The sequence below is a fragment of the Mytilus trossulus genome, chromosome 8, assembly GCF_036588685.1.
Source record: "Mytilus trossulus isolate FHL-02 chromosome 8, PNRI_Mtr1.1.1.hap1, whole genome shotgun sequence".
Classification (NCBI taxonomy): Eukaryota; Metazoa; Mollusca; class Bivalvia; order Mytilida; family Mytilidae; genus Mytilus; species Mytilus trossulus.
Genome location: NC_086380.1, coordinates 55,213,682 through 55,237,056, shown reverse-complemented (window position 1 = coordinate 55,237,056; position 23,375 = coordinate 55,213,682). Strand labels below are relative to the sequence as shown.

Below are 23,375 nucleotides of genomic sequence, written 5' to 3'. Positions count from 1 at the left end.
TTAACTATACAAGGAAAACAACGGATTTACAGAAACAGTATCGTGCAAAATGAACAAGCCAAAAATTACAAAGTTAAGGACTACTAAATATCAACTGCCGTATTTCAAACTTAGTAGAGGATATTTTAAGAAAAACATTATGGGTTGAACCAGGTTTTATGGATAGCCAAAGCTCCCGCTTATATGGTAATAATTAAACAAGAATGTGTCCACAGTACACGAATAACAAATTCGCATTATTATTTTCTATGTTCAGTGGACCGTGAAATTGGGGTAAAAAATTTAATGTGGCATTCAAATTAGTAAGATCATATATAGGAAACATGTATGCTAAGTTTTAAGTTGATCGCACTCAACTTCATCAAAAACTACCTCGACAAAACAATTTAACCTGACGCGGTACAAACGGGTGGACAAACAAACGGACAGACGACCGGTCGAACGAACAGACGGACAAACAGACGAACGAACGGGAAAAAAAACCGCACAGACCAGACAACATAATTTCCATAAACGGGGCATAAACATATCGCTTAAATGACAGCACTACGGGACAGGAATATAATACAAAACAAAACGCAAGAACATGGTCCAGGGAAACGTATACATAAATAAAATGGCATTCAAGTTAGCAAGATCATTTCATAGAAACCATGTGTACTAAGTTTCCAGTTGATTGCAATTCAACTTCATCAAAAACTACCTCGACCAAAAAATTAATACATAAACGTACATAAATAATATTAAACGTATACATCAATAATATATTAGTACATAACATCATGTAAACCGCAAAAGAACAACGGATATCTTCCATTAAAGACATCACGGGACATTACTAACAGTGATTTTTTTTATTAAAGTGGTGGTTGATGATACCAAAAGGATACGCAAACTAAAAGCTTTGCAATACACATAATACGCTATAGCAGAACAACTGAAAATCGATCATCTTTTTCTGAGGCACATGTTTGAATTTTGGATACAAAGTAATATATAAGAATTTGCTTGTTCACTCTGTTGCATGAGATAACAGGACACTATCTGTGTTTGTATAGCTCATCAGTTTCCTACTTGAATTTAGTATTACGGACCTCTACCTAACATCACGATTATTATATAACGCGCCACTAGCTAACATCACTATTGTTTTGGTACGTGCTTCTATCTTACATCACTATTGTTATATTATGCGCCTCTTTCTAACATTATCATGAACCTACGCGTCTCTATCTAACATCATCATGAACCTTGTACACTTGATTGGTTTTACAACGTCTATTGTTTTATTACGCGCCTTTATCCAACACCATCATGAACCTAGAATATTTAATTGGTTTTACAACAAATTGTGGTATTTCGATATTGACGAACGATTCATACACAATGGTGAATGTCCTACATTATAGTAGGTTCTTGTTGAATGTCCTACAGTATGACCTCCTATTGGTATAGTAGGTTCTTGTTGCATGTCCTACAGTATGTAAGGTACTTGTTGAATGTCCTAATGGTATAGTAGGTTCTTGTTGGATGTCATACAGTATGATATGTTCTTGTTGAATGTCCTACAGTATGGCAGGTACTTGTTGAATGGCCTTATGGTATAGTAGGTCCTTGTTAAATGTCCTACAGTATGATAGGTACTTGTTGAATGTCCTACAGTATGTGAGGTACTTGTTGGATATCATATTGGTATAGTATGTTCTTGTTGAATGTCCTACATTACAGAAACTTCTTGTTGAATGTCCTACATTATAGTAGTTTCTTGTTAAATGTCCTACAGTATAACAGGTACTTGATGGGTATCCTATTGGTATAGTAGATTTTTGTTGCATGTCCTAAAGTATGTTAGGTACTTGTTGAATGTCCTAATGGTATAGTAGGTTCTTGTTGGATGTCCTACAGTATGATATGTACTTGTTGAATGTCCTACAGTATGGCAGGTACTTGTTGAATGTCCTAATGGTATAGTAGGTCCTTGTTAAATGTCCTACAGTATGATAGGTAGTTGTTGAATGTCCTACAGTATGTTAGGTACTTGTTGGATATCCTATTGGTATAATAGGTTCTTGTTGAATGTCCTACAGTATGACATAAACTTGTCAAATGTCCTATTGGTATAGTAGGTTCTTGTTGAATGTCCTACAGTTTGGCAGGTACTTGTTGAATGTCCTAATAGTATAGTAGGTTCTTGTTGAATGTCCTACATTATAGTAGGTTCTTGTTAAATGTCCTACAGTATAACAGGTATTTGTTGGATATCCTATTGGTATAGTAGGTTCTTGGTGAATGTCCTACAGTATGTTATGTACTTGTTGAATGCTCTACAGTATGAAAGGTACTTGTTGGATATCCTATTAGTATAGTAGGTTCTTGTTGAATGTCATACAGTATGCTTGGTACTTGTTGAATGTCTTACAGTATGACAGGTATTGTTGATTATCATATTGGTATCGTAGGTTCTTGTTGAATGTCCTACAGTATGACAGGTACTTGTTGAATGTCCTAATAGTGCAGTAGGTCCTTGTTGAATATCCTTCACTATGAAAGGTACTTGTTGAATGTCATACAGTATGTCAGGTACTTGTTGGATATCCTATTGGTATATTAGAGTCTTGTTGAATGTCCTACATTATAGTAGGTTCTTGTTGAATGTCCTACAGTATGACAGGTATTTGTTGGATATCCTATTGGTATAGTAGGTTCTTGTTGCATGTCCTACAGTATATGTTAGGTACTTGTTGAATGTCCTAATGGTATAGTAGGTTCTTGTTGAATGTCCTACAGTATGATATGTACTTGTTGGATGTCCTACATTATGGCAGGTACTTGTTGAATGTCCTAATGGTATAGTAGGTCCTTGTTAAATGTCCTACAGTATGATAGGTACTTGTTGAATGTCCTACAGTATGTTAGGTACTTGTTGGATATCCTATTGGTATAGTAGGTTCTTGTTGAATGTCCTACATTATAGAAACTTCTTGTTGTATATCCTACATTATAGTAGTTTCTTGTTGAATGTCCTACAGTATGACAGGTACTTGATGGATATCCTATTGGCATAGTAGATTTTTGTTGCATGTCCTAAAGTATGTTAGGTACTTGTTGAATGTCCTAATGGTATAGTAGGTTCTTGTTGGATGTCCTACAGTATGATATGTACTTGTTGAATGTCCTACAGTATGGCAGGTACTTGTTGAATGTCCTAATGGTATAGTAGGTCCTTGTTAAATGTCCTACAGTATGATAGGTAGTTGTTGAATGTCCTACAGTATGTTAGGTACTTGTTGGATATCCTATTGGTATAATAGGTTCTTGTTGAATGTCCTACAGTATGACATAAACTTGTCAAATGTCCTATTGGTATAGTAGGTTCTTGTTGAATGTCCTACAGTTTGGCAGGTACTTGTTGAATGTCCTAATAGTATAGTAGGTTCTTGTTGAATGTCCTACATTATAGTAGGTTCTTGTTAAATGTCCTACAGTATAACAGGTATTTGTTGGATATCCTATTGGTATAGTAGGTTCTTGGTGAATGTCCTACAGTATGTTATGTACTTGTTGAATGCTCTACAGTATGAAAGGTACTTGTTGGATATCCTATTAGTATAGTAGGTTCTTGTTGAATGTCATACAGTATGCTTGGTACTTGTTGAATGTCTTACAGTATGACAGGTATTGTTGATTATCATATTGGTATCGTAGGTTCTTGTTGAATGTCCTACAGTATGACAGGTACTTGTTGAATGTCCTAATAGTGCAGTAGGTCCTTGTTGAATATCCTTCACTATGAAAGGTACTTGTTGAATGTCCTACAGTATGTCAGGTACTTGTTGGATATCCTATTGGTATATTAGAGTCTTGTTGAATGTCCTACATTATAGTAGGTTCTTGTTGAATGTCCTACAGTATGACAGGTATTTGTTGGATATCCTATTGGTATAGTAGGTTCTTGTTGCATGTCCTACAGTATGTTAGGTACTTGTTGAATGTCCTAATGGTATAGTAGGTTCTTGTTGAATGTCCTACAGTATGATATGTACTTGTTGGATGTCCTACATTATGGCAGGTACTTGTTGAATGTCCTAATGGTATAGTAGGTCCTTGTTAAATGTCCTACAGTATGATAGGTACTTGTTGAATGTCCTACAGTATGTTAGGTACTTGTTGGATATCCTATTGGTATAGTAGGTTCTTGTTGAATGTCCTACATTATAGAAACTTCTTGTTGTATATCCTACATTATAGTAGTTTCTTGTTGAATGTCCTACAGTATGACAGGTACTTGATGGATATCCTATTGGTATAGTAGATTTTTGTTGAATGTCCTACAGTATGATTCCATGCAAACAAACCATTTTCGTCTGAGTTTATACGTCTGCCTGTATGGTGGTTCCCCTCCCTCCCACTCCCGCAAAATTATGTCGGTTTTCTTTTACAAATAAATTTCCTTTTTTTCTTTTTTGCTAGGGACGTTTTTAGGTAACGAATGGGCTTCTTAACGGAATTGCATTAATTGTGGTACAATTCCCCGTATTTTCACACATTGCATTTCTATAATTTCGATTTCTACTTTTCAAACAAATTTTTACCGGGGAACGTCCTGTATCATTAATAAGAATATATTGCAAAAAACAAAACAAAAACAAGAATACCCCCCCTCCTTTTTTTGGCCGATCAATGCATTTGAATGGGGACATATTGTTGGACCCCCCCCTCCCCCTTTGTCCTGGGTTGTGAACCCCCCCCCTCCTTTTTTAAATGGCTGGATCCGCCCCTAGTGAGCATCCTTAACTAATAACGAATATCAGGCAAAAATTTAAAAACAAGAGGTGCGAGCATCCTTAACCCCTATACTTTTCTTTCCAGAATTTTATTACATATAGTTTTAAATGTTATCTTTGAAAATCTTATAAAATCCTTGTTATTTTTTCATCGTTTTTGAAAGAAAAAAGGTGATAATGTTGAATGTATGCAAAATCTAAAGAGAATTATTTCCCGCTAAATTTTCAATGGCAAGTATCTCGAAAACAAGCACACGGACCCTTCATTTTTTTCTGCTTTTTTAGTTATTTTATTTACATACTATCAATTTAGAACAGTCTTTAAAAAAGTTTGTTATTTTGAAACAGAGTAGCGAACATCCTTAACAATGCTTTTCTGCAAAACATTTATTACGGTTTTTACCTGGAGAAAAAAATTAAGCATAGGCTACATGTACGTTTCACGGGTTACAATAATGACTGGACCGAATGACAGGACCAAATGAAAAATGCTAATAACTTTTTCGTTTCTTAAATGATTGATCTCAAATTTGAAATATAATAAGATTTCATCATTTGATAAATAGATTTAAGGAAAAAAATAAAAAAAAATTGTAAGAAACTTTAGAAAACGTGACATGACCAATTCTGATAATGACAGGACCAACATCGAGAATGACAGGACCAAATAAAAATGCTAATAACTTTTTTTATTTTTCAAAGAAATTATCTCAGATTTGAAATATAAAATGAAATGCCATATTTTGAAACAAAAATGTTATAAAAATATAGATTTATTTTCAAAAACTTTCAAAAACGTGACATGACAATCGCTGGCTGACAGAACCAACCTCGATAATGACCGGACCAGATGGAATTGCTAATTTCTCTTTTGTTTCTCAAAATATTTTTCTGAAATTTGAAATATAATAAAATTTCATCATTTGACAAATAGATTTAAGAAAAGAAATTAAAAAAAATTGTAAGAAACTTTAGAAAACGTGACATGACCATCTCTGATAATGACATGACCAACATCGACAATGACAGGACCAAATCAAAATGCTAATAACTTTATTATTTTTCAAAAGAATTATCTATGATTTGAAATATAAAATGATATGTCACATTTTGAAATATTTATGTTATAAAAAGTATAGATTTATTGTCAAAAACTTTCAAAAACGTAACATGACCATCGCTGACTGACAGGACCAACTCGACAATGACCGGACCAGATGAAATTGTATTTTCTCTTTTATTTCTCAAAATATTTCAATGAAATTTAAAATATGTGAAGATTATACCATTTAATACATAAATATAAGACAAAGGTATAAAAAGCTTGCTGAACTGTGACCTGGTTAACGTTGTCAATGATAGGACAATCCTCGCAATTAATGACAGGACAAAATAAAAATGCTAATGATGCATAACATTTGTCAGAATATTCCTCTCAAATTTGAAATAATGACAATTTAGACCATTTCGCACATCATATAAGAAAACTATAGAAAAAAAACGTATTGAAAGCATGTGGTTGTGTGACCTGACCAACATCAGCTATGATCTGTCCGGTGATAAATCATATTTTCTTTAATTCTTATTTTACTGAAATTGTTCAAATCTGATCCATTAATTAATAAGATATATCTTATAAATTCAGGAAACTATATTCTATGGTGGTAAAAAATCTTGACCTAGCTACTAAACGTATGTTGGCGGAGAGTCACAGGACAAAAAAGACACAATTAATTAAGTGCTCACTATATTTAAGAAAGAGATCTTGAAATATTTATATGTTAAAACTTTCAAGATATACCCTGCATATATTCAAGCATACATGGACATAATTATTCACTGTTCTGAAAATAATAATACAACAACGACATGAACTATTATGTGATTTTAATTACTGTCATCACAATCTTTATTGGATTTATCAACTTATTTATGGCTTATGTCACACCTTTTGTTTGTTACCTTATAATTGTTTTCAGAAGTGTCAGATTATGACCGGTAATTAATATACAAAGTATTCTGAATGAGTGAATGAATGAATGATCTTTATTCTCATAAACCAAATAAGTATACATAGTTAGATAAATAAACATATAGTTGTACTAACCAGTAGGATATACTTTCACAGAAATATATAAATCTAAAAAGTTTCTAAAGCTCAACAATATTTCGACAACTCGGTTTATTAATACAATTTACCAGTAAAAATTTCAAATAACGCGTTGGGCGTTTGCAGACCTAACGTTTTCTCCAAGATATTTTTTTCCCTTATTTTCTTAAAACTTATTCATTCAATCCCTTTTTTTATATAAATTTCAACCAGGATTTCTATAGAAAAACTTTAGTCATTTTACGTTTTCGCAAAATTGATGTATTAAAAGATGAGATCTTATTATATTTTCAATCTGACATAATTCCTTTTCAAAATTAAAAAGTGAATAGCTTTTATATTTGGTCCTGTCCTTATTGAGGAGGTCACATTACAGCAAGCGTTTAATTTTTTTTTCTTAATTATTCCTATCTTTATCTATAAAATGCTTAAATCTGATTATATCTCAAATTATTTAGAAATAAAAAGTAATTAGCAATTTCATCTGTTCCTGTCATTGTCGAGATTGGTTATGTCAGTCAGCGATAGTCATGCCACGTTTAAACTTTTTATATTTGTTATAACATTTATGTTTTAAAATATGACATATCATTTTATATTTCAAATCTGAGAGAATTCCTTTGAAAAATAAAAAAAAGTTATTAGCATTTTGATTTGATCCTGTCATTGTCGATGTTGGTCATGTCATTATCAGAGTTGGTCATGTCACGTTTTCTAAAGTTTCTTACAATTTTTATTATTTTTTTTTTCTTAAATCTATTGATCAAATAATGAAATCTTATTATATTTCAAATTTCAGAAAAATATTTTGAGAAACAAAAGAGAAATAAGCAATTTCATCTGGTCCGGTCATTATCGAGGTTGGTTCTGTCTGCCAGCGATGGTCATGTCACGTTTTTGAAAGTTTTTGAAAATAAATCTATATTTTTATAACATTTTTGTTTCAAAATATGGCATATCATTTTATATTTCAAATCTGAGATAATTTCTTTGAAAAAATAAAAAAAGTTATTAGCATTTTTATATGATCCTGTCATTCTCGATGTGGGTCCTGTCATTATCAGAATAGGTCATGTCACGTTTTCTAAAGTTTCTTACAATTTTTTTTCTTTTTTTTTTCTTAAATCTATTTGTCAAATGATGAAATCTTATTATATTTCAAATTTGAGATCCATCCTTTAAGAAATGAAAAAGTTATTAGCATTTTTCATTTGGTCCTGTCATTCGGTCCAGTAATTAGTGTAACCCACGTTTCACTCCCCTGCGTCTATTGATCCCTTGGTAGAAAAAGCGGGAAACATCACACATGGAGTGGATCTATGATTTCCCCTGTTATCAGTTTGTACTGGGTTTAAACATAAAGCATAATGCTAAAATGGTAAAATTTTAATTTCATAGTATGGGATGTATATTAGGTATGAATTATTTGATTACCACGCTAAATCACAACATGCTCTGGTGAGTTTATATTGGAACCTTGTACACCATGTACACCATGTACACCAGTACACAGGAGGTTGAATGGTTACTTAACACCACATGAGTTTAAATTTTTTGAAAACGATTGAATTCCCAATGTGAAATAAAATATAAATAACTCTTTAAATTTGTATCGTATAAATGATAAGGTTTATTAAAAAGGGGGTGGGGTGGGGGGTTGCTGTTTCAGAATGGTTTGAGGTGATGAACACAAACCAGTTCCATTCTATATTTAATTGGCCACATCATACATGTAACAAGAGATTTCCCATGCTACGTCAGCAATCTATTTATTAGTACATTTTGGTTGTGAACAAAATAATTTTTAAAGTTGCTCTTTCAAAATTTCAAAATTTCCGTTTAGGAACTTTCATTTGGGAAAATCCCCCGCAAATAATAACAGTAAGCAGGTATGCAAATTGTAGGACAGAAAGTCGCAGGACATAAATCATGTAAATACGTGTTATTTTATATTTTTTAATTTGATTTTTTTTTATACAAAAATAAGGCATGGGGTATGTCTCAGTTGATAACTTGATAATATCATACATATGAAAATAGAAACAAACAAAAAAGGAAAAAAATATAATCATACTTGTTGTTTTTTCTAATAAAAAAAAGTTAAGCGTCTGTCTTATTTTGGGATCAATTAGATATTTTTTACAAATTTCATTTTAACAGTTATGGGTTTATGTATTTTTAGTTGAGAAACTTAACAAAACATGAACAAAGCCTTTTTTATCATGTTTATAGTTGGTTTGGAATACTGCTTCAAGTTGGTATGCAGAATTGAAAATTGGATAATTATTTCTTTGATTACGTTTATTAAAATACTTTGATTGGTAATCATAAGCATATAATAATAAATTTCTACTAAGAAAATAATTTGTGATCAAAACTATTTATAATACTAATTTTCTACTAAGGAAACAATTTGTTTTGAATTCTATTTGATGAAGTTATTCATTTTTAGCTCATCTGGCCCGAAGAGCAAATTGAGCTTTTCTCATCACTTTACGTCCGTTGTCTGTCGTCGTCGTTGTCCGTCGTTATCTTTTACAAAAATCTTCTCCTCTGAAACTGCTGGGCCAAATTAAACCAACATGACCAAGCTTGGCTACAATCATCATTTGGGTATCTACATGATCTAGTTTGAAAAATGTGTCCAGTGACCCGGCCAACCAACCAAGATGGCCACCATGGCTAAAAATAGAACATAGGGGTAAAATGTAGATTTTGGCTGATATCTCTGAAACCAAAGCATATAGAGCAAATCTAACATGGGATAAAACTGTTTATCAGGTCAAGATTTATCTGCTCTGCAATTTTCAGATGAATCTGAAAACCTGTTGTTGGGTTGCTGCCCCTAAATTGGTAATTTGAAGGAAATTTTGCCGTTTTTGGTTATTACCTTGAATATTATTATAGATAGAGATAAACTGTAAACAGCAGTAATGGAGTGGAACGTCCTTTGTACTGGGTTTATACATATAAAGCATAATGCTAAAATGGTAATGCTTCAGTTGCACAATTCCAAAGAAAGGGTGTCATGTGAGAAATTTTAATTTCACAGTCTGGGCATTATGGCATGTATATTAGGTATAGATTATTTGATTACCAACAGAGACATATTGTATTATATGTCTCTGTTACCAAGTAAATCACGCACAGGCACTTGTTTTTGTCAATGGAAGGTTTACTATCCACACTCTTTTTTTTGTTGCTTTTGCAATATATGATGGAAAATTATAATAGATAAAGATACACTTTAAGGGGGCTCGCGGATCTAAATCATTTTTTTTATTTAATATAAGAATTCGCTATATTTTTCTATAAATATATTTTATCGTATACTTAATAGAAAAATTAAATAAAAAAATTAGGTCACTGTTCATTTACGTTCACAATCTGCCTTCGAAAGAAGCATACATTTTTGTTAATGTCCTTTTTTTCGGTTGAACTAATAGGAGAAATAGCGGTAATATCGAAAAAAAAAAGAACTAAATTACAGAAATCGCGTAAATTTTACAATTATTTCGTTTATGTACAGCTTATTCGAAAACAGCAATAAAAAAATATAGGTCACCGATGAGTTAAAAAAGATATTTCAATTTTAATGCCAAAAAATGGGATTTTTGCACCAAAGGGAGATAATTTGGAGCTTTTTCAATGATATCTACATTTTAAAAGTCACCTGGGGCAAACACCAATTGATTTTTTGGAATGATTTTTGTACCATATGATAAAGTAACAACTACTAAAGGCAATTAAAAAAAATTGTAATGAAAAATAAATGTTTAATTTTTTTTGGAAAATCTTATACCCGCAAGCCTCCTTCAATCACAAAAATGATTAGCAAGTCAAGATCTACTAACAAGTCAAATGTTGCTGATATAGTTTAGTAGACTGTCACTCTTTACAGTGCCAAATCCAGAGAAAAGGGGGGGGGGGGGGGGGTTCCAGGGGTTGGAATATTATTTATATAAAAGAGGGACGAAAGACACCAAAGGGACAGTCAAACTCGTAAATCTAAAACAAACTGACAACGCCATGGCTAAAAATGAAAAAGACAAACAGAAAAACAATAGTACACATGACACAACATAGAAAACTAAAGAATAAACAACACGAACCCCACCAAAAACTAGGGGTGATCTCAGGTGCTCCGGAAGGGTAAGCAGATCCTGCTCCACATGCGGCACCCATAAGCGAGTAATCGAGAGAGGATTATTTTATTAAACAATTTTCCCAGGTTCGAAGTAATGGATATACCTCTGTAATTACCAGGGTCAATCACTTTTAATTTCCTTTTAATGTAGAAGTACTAAAAATGATTCATTCCAAGCTTTTGGAAAACTTCTGTTATTTAAAATAAAGTTAAATAGCTTTTGTAATGGTTTTGTTATTGACTGATATTCCATTTTTCAACATTTCATTTGAAATAAGGGACTTAATTGCCTTTACAATCTCACTTGTTTTATTAATGTGTTCCTCAAAGTCATTTGTCCTGTTGTTTTTTTGAAAATCATCAAATAATGTTTCAAAATTTTTGAGAATTTTTTCTTGAAATGGATTAAAACTCTGGTCGGTTTTGTTTAATTTTTTTTAAAATAACTGATAAATTTGTCTTGTTACAAGATTAACAAAACAGATTTTTGTCATGAATTATATTCTTGTTTACAAAGTTGGAGAGTGTTTGTTGTATATGCACATAGACCAAGGTGAGCAACACAGCTAGGCTCTTTAGGGCCTATAATTTTAAAACTTTTACTATAGGTTAAAATCAGCAATATCTTGGACAAGTTCTATAATGGTGGCTGATCTCCTTTTTTAAGAGAGTTATGCCCCTTGCAAATATTACAGTTATTGACAATGGCCTCGCTAAATGTGCTCTCACATGTACAATTCTTGACAGATGTTTATCAATGTTTATAAAACTTATACTATAGGTTAATATCAGCAATATTTAGGACAAGTACTATAATGGTTGACGATTGACTTTTTTAAAAGAGTTATGCCCCTTGAAAATATAAAATATGTGCCAAGCGGGGCACATTGGAACTGTTCTTTTATTGTCGAAATAGTTGAAAAAGCGAGACATAGCGATCATACATTCCCTCGGCGTCGGCGTCGTCGGCGACGTCCACAAATTTTCACTCTGTGGTTAAAGTTTTTGAAATTTTAATAACTTTCTTGAACTATCCTGGATTTCTGCCAAACTTGGACAGAAGCTTGTTTATGTTCATAAGATAGTATCCAGAAGTAAATTTTGTAAAAATAAAATTCCATTTTTTCCGTATTTTACTCATAAATGGACTTAGTTTTTCTGCCAGGAAACATAACATTCACTCTGTGATTAAAGTTTTTAAATTTTTTATGAATTTCTTTAACTATCCTGGATTTGTACTAAACCTTAACAGAAGCTTGATTATGATCATCAGATAGTATCCAGAAGTAAATTTTGTAAAAATAAAATTCCAATTTTTCTTTATTTTACTTATAAATGGACTTAGTTTTTCTTCCAGTTAACATTACATTAAGTCTGCAGTTAAAGTTTTTTAAACATTTTTATGATCCTTAAACTATCCTGGATTTTTACCAAACTTGGACAGAAGCTTCTGACAATCAAAAGATAGTATCAAGGACATTTTTATTGATTTCTTTCATCATTTTGGTTGAGTGTGTGATTAACAGCAAAAGTAGGCGAGACACTGGGTTCCGCAGAACCCTTACAAATTTTTAATCTTATTATCAAATGTCTGCCTACTATTTGGAAAATTATCATGACTATAATAGATAGGTAGAAATTGCAAACAGCAAAAATAAATACATATATAAGGTCTACAAAAAAAAAACAATGAAATTCAAACCATCAGACTAGTGACTCCTTACAGGAGTTATTGCCCTTCAAATTTCATTTTTGACTTATTTGTGAATTTTTGCCTTTTATCTGGAAAACTCTTATAGTTTATTAGATAAGTAGAATTTATTAACAACAAATATTATCAACAATACAAGGCCTATACAAAAGCATTATATGTCTGAAAATATTGGTTGACTCCTTATTAGAACTATTGCCCTTAAATGAAGATTGTTGACTTATTCACCATTTTTTGTCCATAATCTTGAAAAAAACGAAAAGTAGATACTGTCAGACTGTGAACAGCAAAAATGATCAGATATTCAAGGTCAACAAAAATTCATACATGACCGTAGCTATTAGATAACTACTTATAGGAGTTTTTGCCCTTTAAAGACAAATTTATTTAGAATTTTAGAGTATTTGCCTCTCATCTTGAAAACTATAAGAGATATATAGAAACTGTTATCCTAGAAAATGATTGGTACAAAATGTATATATAAATGTGCCAATATGACAGAAACCATTGGCTGACCCCTTATCATGCTTATAAAAGACAATTTTTTACTAACTTTTAAGTTCTTGGCATTTATTTCAATTTTGGAATCGATAGTACATGTATATTAAATTGTAGTCTACAATGTTGGAGAAAGGTCATTTTTTATGTTTTGCATAGCTCCAGTTAGTGACACAGACTCTTAAGAGCCTCCAGTTCGCCATGGCATTGTCAGACTTTCAGCCTTATGAATATTGAATATCCCCTTGCTATCTTCCGCCTTTTATCTTAAAAATACTGTTTTGTTCATTCATTGTCTAACTAACATGCATGACATGTCTAATTTGATACATATACATAATGTTATTCTATTTATTACATATATATTATGCACTCTTGGTACATTTTTTTTTGTTCTGTGTATTGGAATAAAACCAATATTTCAAACATATAAAATTACTCCTACAATTGATATTTAATGTAGTAACTTTAACATGTTTAACAAAACAGCCTGAATCACAGTTGGAAAAAAAAATTATGTGTGTGAAAGAGGGAGAGAATATTTCATTCATACCTTTCTTATATTTCAGTTTTAAATAAACACAAAGTTAAACTACAAAAGAATTACATGATGTTTGTCCATGGTGTTGACTCCAAAACAGACATAGCTGACCACCTGTATCAGTCTGATGTTTTAAGCACTGAAGAAAAAGAGGAAATTTGTAATTCTTCACTCACTCAACAGGAAAGTAATAGACTTTTATACAACAAATTGATTCGCAAAGGTGGAGATGCATACACACACCTTCTTGAAGCTGTAAGACACGGAAAATACCAGGATGTTGCTTCAGAAATGGAGAACACAGAATTGTCAGATCAAGAAATACAATTGTGTCAAATAGATAATTATAGCAGATTCTGAAATTACCCTGCTTTCATGATATTCATGTATTCATGAATAAGGTAGAATATTCATGAATATTCATGAATATTCCACTTCCATTCATGGTTACTATTCCAGTGTCAAAATTATTCATGAATAAGAAACATGAATTAAGTGGATTATACATGAATTATTAATAACTGTTTGGAGACAACAAATAAATGTTCTTAAAATGCTAGACACTTATTTTATTATAGTATAGTTTTTTAGGGGTTATAAAACCCTTTTTGTCAGCATGAATAAACATGAATTAACTTGAATGTTTGGACTTACAATTTTTTTGCATACTTTTCATGAATAAGAATGAATAATGAGGAATAAATTTTGGACTTAGAATATTTTCCCATTGTGTGACAAACATGAATAAGCATGAATAAAGCTGCATGATAATGAATCAGAATTATTTTTAGCAAACGGCATAAAAATTTATAAATCAAATTTGTTCTAGGACTTTTATATGTTTATTTTTACTTGATTGTTGATGCAGAATAACAGTTATTCCACAGTTAAATGAAAAAAAAATATGAGGATCATTTTATTAGATAGATAATGTAGGTGAAATCCATAACATCTTCATGCAAAACATGTTTGGACTTAAACAAAATTTGCATACATTTCATGAATGAGAATGAATATAAATGAGGAATAAATTTTGGAATTTTTCCATTGTGTGACAAACACTAAAAAATGCTGCTTTGCAAGATTCCCCAACTAGTGGCGGATCAACCTTCAGTAATTCCCTATATAAGCAACCAAATGTTTATCCAAAAAGGGGGGCCTAGGCCCCCTGCCCCCCTAAATCCGCCTCTGCCAACAGTTGTATTGAAAGATGAAATTTCATCTTTTATATAATCCAAAAATATATTATTAAGTTTTAAAAACATATTAAGTTCATATTTAATTTGTTCACCCCCCTTTTGATTTAAAATTGTCTGTCCCCCTTTGATACTCTTAAATTTCATTTATAATCATAGCATAGCATTATTAATTACAGCCATTCCCTTATAAACTTTATAAAAATATATATTAAAATTTTCTAAACATCCAGCAATTAAGATTTAAAAAAAACAAACATATTTTTTAAGAATGTAATCTCTAGCACCTCCAAAAGGAAGTTATCATTGCACAACATTATCCCCTTTTCCTAATTTATATTGTGTCTATGCAATACAAATCAATACACATCATTTTAAATATTGTACCTGATGTACTTAGATGATTCCAATATATCATAAATTTCACATAGTTTTTAAATTATTATAAAAATCTGCCCATTTTCTTATACATCAGAGCATATTGAGTGTATCTATTCAGAGGCGGAATTTAAGGGGGGAGGGGACCAGCCCCTACTCCCCCCTTTTGTGAGAAAAATTTGGTTGATTATTTAGGTAATCACTGAAGCATGACTAGAGTGGGCCCCCATCTCAGGCAGTCAGTGCCCCTCCCATTATATTAATCGGACACTTAATATGCGAAAAAAAAGTATACAATTCAACGAAAAAAGACACGTTTTCATCAATATATGTTTAACTGTAAGAGGAATGATCTAGTGTTGGAAACAAACATCTTGCTTAATCAGAAAAGAGAGAGGGGAACTATTAAAAAACTGGTTTTTAATTATTGTTAAGCCTGCGACTTCTGTTGCAGAAAGCTTGACATAGGGATAGTGATCCGGCGGCAGCGGCATAAGCTAACTTCTTAAAAGCTTAATATTTCAGAAAGCAGAAGACCTGGATCCTTCCTACTTTGTATATAGATGCCTTATGTTGCGAAGTTTCCGTCTGTCATATGTACATTGTCCATTGTCCTTGACCTCATTTTCATGGTTCAGTGACTACTGGAAAAAAAGTTAAGAATTTTAGTATTCTTAATTTCTCTCTTAATATGAGTAATAGTATAACTCTATGCGCGTGAGTTCCTTGCAAGGTCCTCATGACCGTCAGACAGTTTTCACTTGACCTCGACCTCATTGAATGGATCAGTGAACAAGGTTAAGTTTTCGTGGTCAAGTCCATTTCTCATATACTATAAGCAATATAGGTCTACTATATTTGACGTCTGGAATGATTCTAAATAAAATTAACGGTACTAATTTTCTTGCACCAGATGCGCATTTCGACAATACATGTCTCTTCAGTGATGCTCGTGGCCAAAATATTTGAAATCCAAAGCTTATATACAAGATGAAGAGCTATTATCCAAAAGGTCCACAAAGTATAGCCAAATCCGTGAAAGAAATTAGGTGTACATGTCCAACTGGCAGGTGTCATCAGACATTGACCTTATTTTCATGGTTCAGTGGTTATACATGTAGTTAGGTTTTTGTGTTTTGGTCTGTTTTTCTTAAACTGTATGCAATAGGTCTACTATATTTGGTGTATGGAATGATTGTAAGGTGTACATGTCCAACTGGCAGGTGTCATCTGACCTTGACCTAATTTTCATAGTTCAGTGGTTAAAGTTAAGTTTTTGTGTCTTTGTCTGTTTTTCTAACACTGTATACAATAGGTCAACTATATCATGTATATTTGGTGTTGAAACATATTTTACGATGTACATGTCAGTATCTTAGATACATGTACTATGTGCGATAGGTCAACTATATTTAAAGCATACTTGGTGTATGTAATGATTGCAAGGTGTACATGTATTTCCAGTTTGGTTTATCTGACCTTGACCTCATGTTTTTGGATCTTATTTAGTGTATGTGTTAGTTGTAGTTGAGCTTTATATTTAGCACTATCAACATAAAATCAATGGTTAGTAAAGAAGGTGAGTCATTTCAGCGTGTGCACTCTTGTATTTAAAATTTTCTGGAAAGTCCATTTAAAATCAAGGACAAATAATTATATTGAATTTGAAAGTTATGTTTTATACTCCCATTTTATTTACCCCCACTTTAAAATAAAGTGGGGGTATACTGTTTTACCTCTGCCTGTCTGTCCTTCCTTCCTTCCATCCGTCCATCTGTCCATCTGTCAGTCCGTCCCATCAATATTTTTCTTCGCATCTTTCTAAGGAACTACATTACAAGGATTTCTGAAATTTGGTTTCAAGGTTTATATGAGTCAGCTATACCATGTGATGTGTTTTCAGATTCATCACTCAATAACTTCCTGTTTACCTTATACTTTTAGCGAGCCAGGGGTATCATTAGTGAGCAGTAGCTCACAGATTCACTTGTTTTTTTTTCCAAGAAAATAAGGCCTGCAATATGTGACCCCTTATTTTATTTGATATTTCGAAGGTATTTTGAAAAGCAATCACCTCATTGACTTTAAAGTTAATAAGAATTATTACACTTATAAAATAACTGTGATTTCGTAAATTTCAATGTATTTTAACAAAAAAATATGGTCCCAAACTTCCAGTATTTATACTAAATTTTGAAAGTTCATTGACAAAAAAGTCTTACAGAAGATTAAGAAAAATCTATCGGCCAATATTTAGACACCCCATCTAACTGCTAATAGTAATTTATTAATTCTTTTAACATTTTCGTCAGTTGTGTTCAATTTGTTAAATCTACATGTTTGTAAAATTATTGATAAAAAAATGACTGGCAATATAAATATTGTTTTTTCTTTACCTTTATGACAAAATTATGTTGTACAATGTTGGGTTTCAGTTATAGAAATATTTAGACTATAAAACATCTAGACAGTTTGTCTTTTTTCAGGAATGAAGAAACTTAAAGACAGACACGAGAAAAAAGGTAACCATATAATATAGTTCACCGAACTTCACGCAAGACTGAAAGATGTATATTTTTTCATATTGATGTTAATTGTCTTATAGCAGTTTTACCCTTAGTGTGATAATCTACAGCTTCATTTAGTCCACTACTGACGAAGTCGAAGGGGACTTAAGTTTGCACTCCGTCTGTCTGTCTGTCTGTCTGTCTGTCTTTCTTTCTCTGTCTGTCTGTCTGTCTGTCTGTCCGTCAAATCAGTTTACCACCCTTTTTTCAAAGTGCTTGAAGATATTGATTTGATAATTGGTATATAGTTTTATCATGACAAGTTACAGATCCAAGTTCGAATTTTGTTCAGAGTAATTATGGTGCTTGGAAAAAAATCACTTAAATAATCAGTTTTTGTCTCGCCTTGATGGAGTCAAAAAGAGAGACATATGTATGCTGTTTTCGGCGACAGGATGGCGTTGTCAACAATGTATTAGTTCTTGATTAGATCTAGTTTATAGTGAACCACTAGTGTTAGGTCAATGCTATTTGGTACTATAAAGTTGTATTATCATTAGCACATCTTGTTGCCATAGAAATTGTCATGGTCTATTACCTTTGAAACTTTTGCTAAGTTTACAAGTATTAGTTTGTGATTAGGTCAGTGTATGGGGAACCACTAGTGGAAGGTCAATGGTATTTGGTATGCAGTTGTATGAACATTGGCATATCTCATTGCAATGAGATTATTTGGCCCTGCCCCTCAGTCATGGTTTATTGACTTTGAAACTTTTACTTATAAAAAGAAGATGTGGTGTGATTGCCTATGAGGCAACTCTTCACAAGAGACCAAATGACACAGAAATTAACAACTATAGGTCACCGCATGGCCTTCAACAATGAGCAAAGCCCATATTGCATAGTCAGCTACAGAAGGCCGTGAAAAGTCTCATTGGCACTCACACCACATCTTCCTATATCTATCTACTAACAAGACAACCAACAGCCTGATTTATGTATAGAATATGATACACATCACTATTATCAAAATATGTATAGAATATGATACACATCACTATTATCAAAAAATGACAATCACTGAATAACAGGCTCCTGACTTGGGGCATGAACATACATAATGTGGCAAGGTTAAACATGTGTACCGGTGTCAAACCCTCCCTTAACTTTGGACAGTGATGTAACATAAGCCAAAGAACAAACAATAAAAATCAGTTAAAAGGGCTTATCTTCGTATTTCTATTAACTCACCTGATAAATACAAAACACAACAGACAACAAGTTCAAATCTGAGAGTACCATGTTCATAATTTGTTGTTTTTATATTTTTAGATATTCTGATGGATCACGATGAAGTTATTCCTAAACATATACTTGGTAAGTTTATTGATGTAGAACATTGGAACATTGCTTAATCCTACAATAAGGCATCTTTAGTACATATAACTGGAAAATACATATGTTTTGATTGATAAGGGCTCGTATCAAGGATACAATAACTTTATACTTTTCACTTTGTCTGTCCATCTATAAAAATGTGCAGGCGGTGTAAGTTTTCTAGTTTGTATTTATCGACTCCTTTTATACTGCTTGTATTTTGACTAAAAGGTAGAATCTAAATTATTTGCATGTTACAGTTCATTTATCATGTTTATGGTCATTTAAGAAATCTGCGACACCGACTTGAAAACACGCAAAAAATAAGTGCTTTGGAATAATAAACTAGGCACTTATTAATTTTATGAAGAAAACTATAAACAAACATAGTATATACAGTGTGAACATATGGAATTTCTGATAAAAATTACTACTAAACATGAAAAATGTCACAACAATGATAATAAATAATAACATACTTGTCAGGATAGAGTATTTTTCTCAAGGGGTAATACCACCATTGGTATTATCCTATTAGTCTTTGTTTAACTGGCATTTAACAGTACATGTATGTGCCTTTTACTTAAGTAAAGCAATTTTACCATTTAACCTTAAATTAGCTCATCAGTGAAAATTTCAAACCACATTTCCTAGCCTAAAAGAAAAAAAACATCATCTTAAGTTTTAAAAATTATTTATTGGAACACTGAATAAAAAAAAATATGGTGCTTCAAAACACCCGAGATACATGAACATGATGAAACTTGATGTCACATACTTCATTTTTGTGGTATTACATCTTGAAATTTGAACTTAAAATCGATAGTTAATTTATTGAATTTCATTTTTTACAGAGCAGTTCGAAAAACGCTTGGAACAGTGGATAAAGGATGATCAACAGTTTGTAAGCACTGAAGCAGAGAAACATGTAATGCAAAAAGTTTTGACACAAAGTTCTGTTACCCTGGTTGGAAATTCTGGCACTGGAAAAAGTTTTCTTTCAAAACACATTGCCCTCATAATGAAGACACATGGCTATACTGTAATTCCATGTAGTAAACCAACAGATATTGGAAAATGGTTTAAACATGGGAGGAAAACTTTGTTTGTATTTGATGACGTCTGTGGCCGATATACTCTTAATCAACAAATTTACAATGACTGGAAACAAAGACTTGATCACATAATATCTCTTCTCGAAGACAAATGTTGTAAAATCATCTCTACATGTAGATTAGAGGTTTACAAAGATGAACTATTTAGCAATCTCTCTATTTTCAAAATGTGTAACATGAATTTAAGTGCAATAGAATTCAAACTTAGTGCTGCTGAAAAATTTGCTTTAGCTGAAGTTTACTTGAAGAAAAATACTGATGAAGTAAAGGAATTGTCAGACAAATATGACTTTTTCCCACTTTTATGTAGCTTATATCATAAACAGAACCTCCAGAAGAATGTTAGCGTTAGCTTTTTTTTTAGCAATCCTTTTGAAGTTTTCAAAGATCAACTTGTACAAATGTATGGAGAAAGTGATGCTGGTAAGATGCAGTATTGTAGCTTAGTCCTTTGTGTAATGTTTAACAACACATTAACAGAAGAAAATTTGTCACCAAAAGATAAGATGATAGGAGCAATGATAGAAGATTTACTAGAAGAATGTGAACTGAATAAAGGAACATCTATCAAACGTTTAAGGAAATCCTTGGAAACACTTGAAGGTACTTATGTGGTCAAGGAGGGTACTACATACAAAATAATCCATGATAAGTTGTTTGATTTCCTTGCCAAATACTTTGGGGAGAAGATGTTACAGATTTTCATTGATCATGCTAATACTGATTTCATTAAAGAGAGATTTCTTTGGAAGATAACAGATAACATGGGCACAGAAATAGAGTTTGTAATAGGAATACCTGATAAATATATAGATAGATATATAGAAAGGTTACTCAAAGACTGGGAGAACGGTTATGTAAACAGTGTATGTGTCAACAGAAACATGAATTCTACAACATTTACTGAACACTTGGTAACTCATTTAAACCAACTTGATATATCAAAACAGGAAGAACTTGTTTGTACTAAAGATATTCACAATAAAGATTATGCACTTGCAGGAAGTTGTTATATGGGTACTATTGACCTTGTCAAATGGTTGATCAGAAGGAATAGTGACATTAATTATTGTAGAGAGGATGGTTGGTTTCCTTTATTATGGGCAAGTCAGGAAGGACATGTTGATGTTGTTAAAGAACTGTTACAACATTCAGCTGAAATCAATAAATGTGACAATAATGGTGCATCACCTCTGTTTATAGCAAGTCAGAAAGGACATGTTGATGTTGTTATAGAACTGTTACAACATTCAGCTGATGTCAATAAGTGTGACAAGAATGCTGTATCACCTCTGAATATAGCAAGTCATAATGGACATGTTGATGGTGTTAAAGAACTGTTACAACATTCAGCTGATGTCAATAAATGTGACAATGATGATTCATCACCTCTGTATATAGCAAGTCAGAATGGACATGTTGATGTTGTTATAGAACTGTTACAACATTCAGCTGATGTCAATAAGTGTACCAATGAGGATACATCACCTCTGTATATAGCAAGTCAGAATGGACATGTTAATATTGTTAAAGAACTGTTACAACATTCAGCTGATGTCAATAAATGTGACAATAATGGTGTATCACCTCTGTATAAAGCAAGTCAGAATGGACATGTTAATGTTGTTAAAGAACTGTTACAACATTCAGCTGATGTTAATAAATGTAACAATAATGATATATCACCTCTGTCTAAAGCAAGTCAGAATGGACATGTTAATGTTGTTATAGAACTGTTACAACATTCAGCTGATGTCAATAAGTGTGACAAAAATGATGCATCACCTCTGTATATAGCAAGTGAGAATGAACATGTTGATGTTATTAAAGAACTGTTACAACATTCAGCTGATGTTAATAAATGTAAGAATGATGGCACCCCACCATTACAGATTGCTTGTTATAACAACATGATAGAGGTTGTACATGAACTTCTTCAGTGTGATGATGTTGATACTAATCTCTGTGATGATGATGGATGTTCCTCACTTTATATAGCAAGTCAGGAAGGACATGTTGATGTTGTTAAAGATCTGTTACAGCATTCAGCTGATGTCAATAAATGCGACTTTAAAGGTAAAAATCCTCTTAAAGTAGCACAGGAGCAAGGACATACAGAAATAGAATCATTGTTAAAAGGAAAAGGAATAAATGAACATTGATGTCAAACTGATCAATGCTAGTGGAGAATAGTTTCTTATTGTTTGTATTTGGACAAATTCATACATTATAATTCATTTATTCAAAACCGAATATAGCTGACATTAGTTTATAGTTTGAAGTATCGGGGGCACCAGTCAATACTTCTATTAAAATTTTGCTGTTTTTGTAAATCTTTATTGTAGGTTGATGTCTGTATTAACAAATCTATTTTTAAGCATATATGCATATCTTGTTTTTTCTGAACAATTGGTAAAATTTTACTGAAAATACTGTTAAATCAGATAAGTAACTAACTATTGGCTTGTTTTTCAATTAACATGATTAAAAAAATAGAGCAAATTATTGGGAAGTGAAAGCATTTAAAGATATACCAGCAGTATGCAAGATAGTTGTACACCCTCTACAAACAGTGATGGATAGATATGCCAAAAACAATTATATAGATAAATCACAAAGGTTATATTGGAAAAAAATGAAGACGAAATACATTGTATATATGTGAATGTCCTCATTATAATCTGTTGAAAAAATAGCTTTATCATTGTCTATAATATCATTTGTAAAATTGTCAAAATGTTTAACTCAAATGCCAATTTCAATTTGTCTTTTTGTTCAAGAAAACCTAAAGGTATTAAAAATTATTGGAATGTGCATGATAAAATTGAGAAACGAAATGGGGAATGTGTCAAAGCGACAACAACCCGACCGATGATGTATATATTAATGAATGTCTTGAAATCAGAAAACTCTCTTTTTAGTACAGATATGTTTTATATGTAACCCATTAGTAATATTTGCCTCTTAATATTATATATTCATGATATTATCTGTTTTATTACTGCATGTTT

At 32.0% G+C, this 23,375-nt stretch overlaps 1 protein-coding gene across 1 annotated transcript in view; it reads left to right on the top strand.

Annotated features, from left to right (window-relative positions):
- The window catches only part of LOC134727777 (uncharacterized), a 281,854-nt gene extending 259,328 nt beyond the window's left edge, over positions 1-22,526 (top strand). Inside the window, exons 3-7 of the mRNA XM_063592165.1 lie at positions 17,852-17,887; positions 19,205-19,249; positions 20,104-21,590; positions 21,633-21,768; positions 22,063-22,526. Of these exons, the coding sequence (XP_063448235.1) occupies positions 17,852-17,887; positions 19,205-19,249; positions 20,104-21,590; positions 21,633-21,768; positions 22,063-22,526 (2,168 nt within the window). The remainder of the gene's footprint in view (positions 1-17,851; positions 17,888-19,204; positions 19,250-20,103; positions 21,591-21,632; positions 21,769-22,062) is intronic.
- The last annotated feature ends 849 nt before the right edge of the window (positions 22,527-23,375 follow it).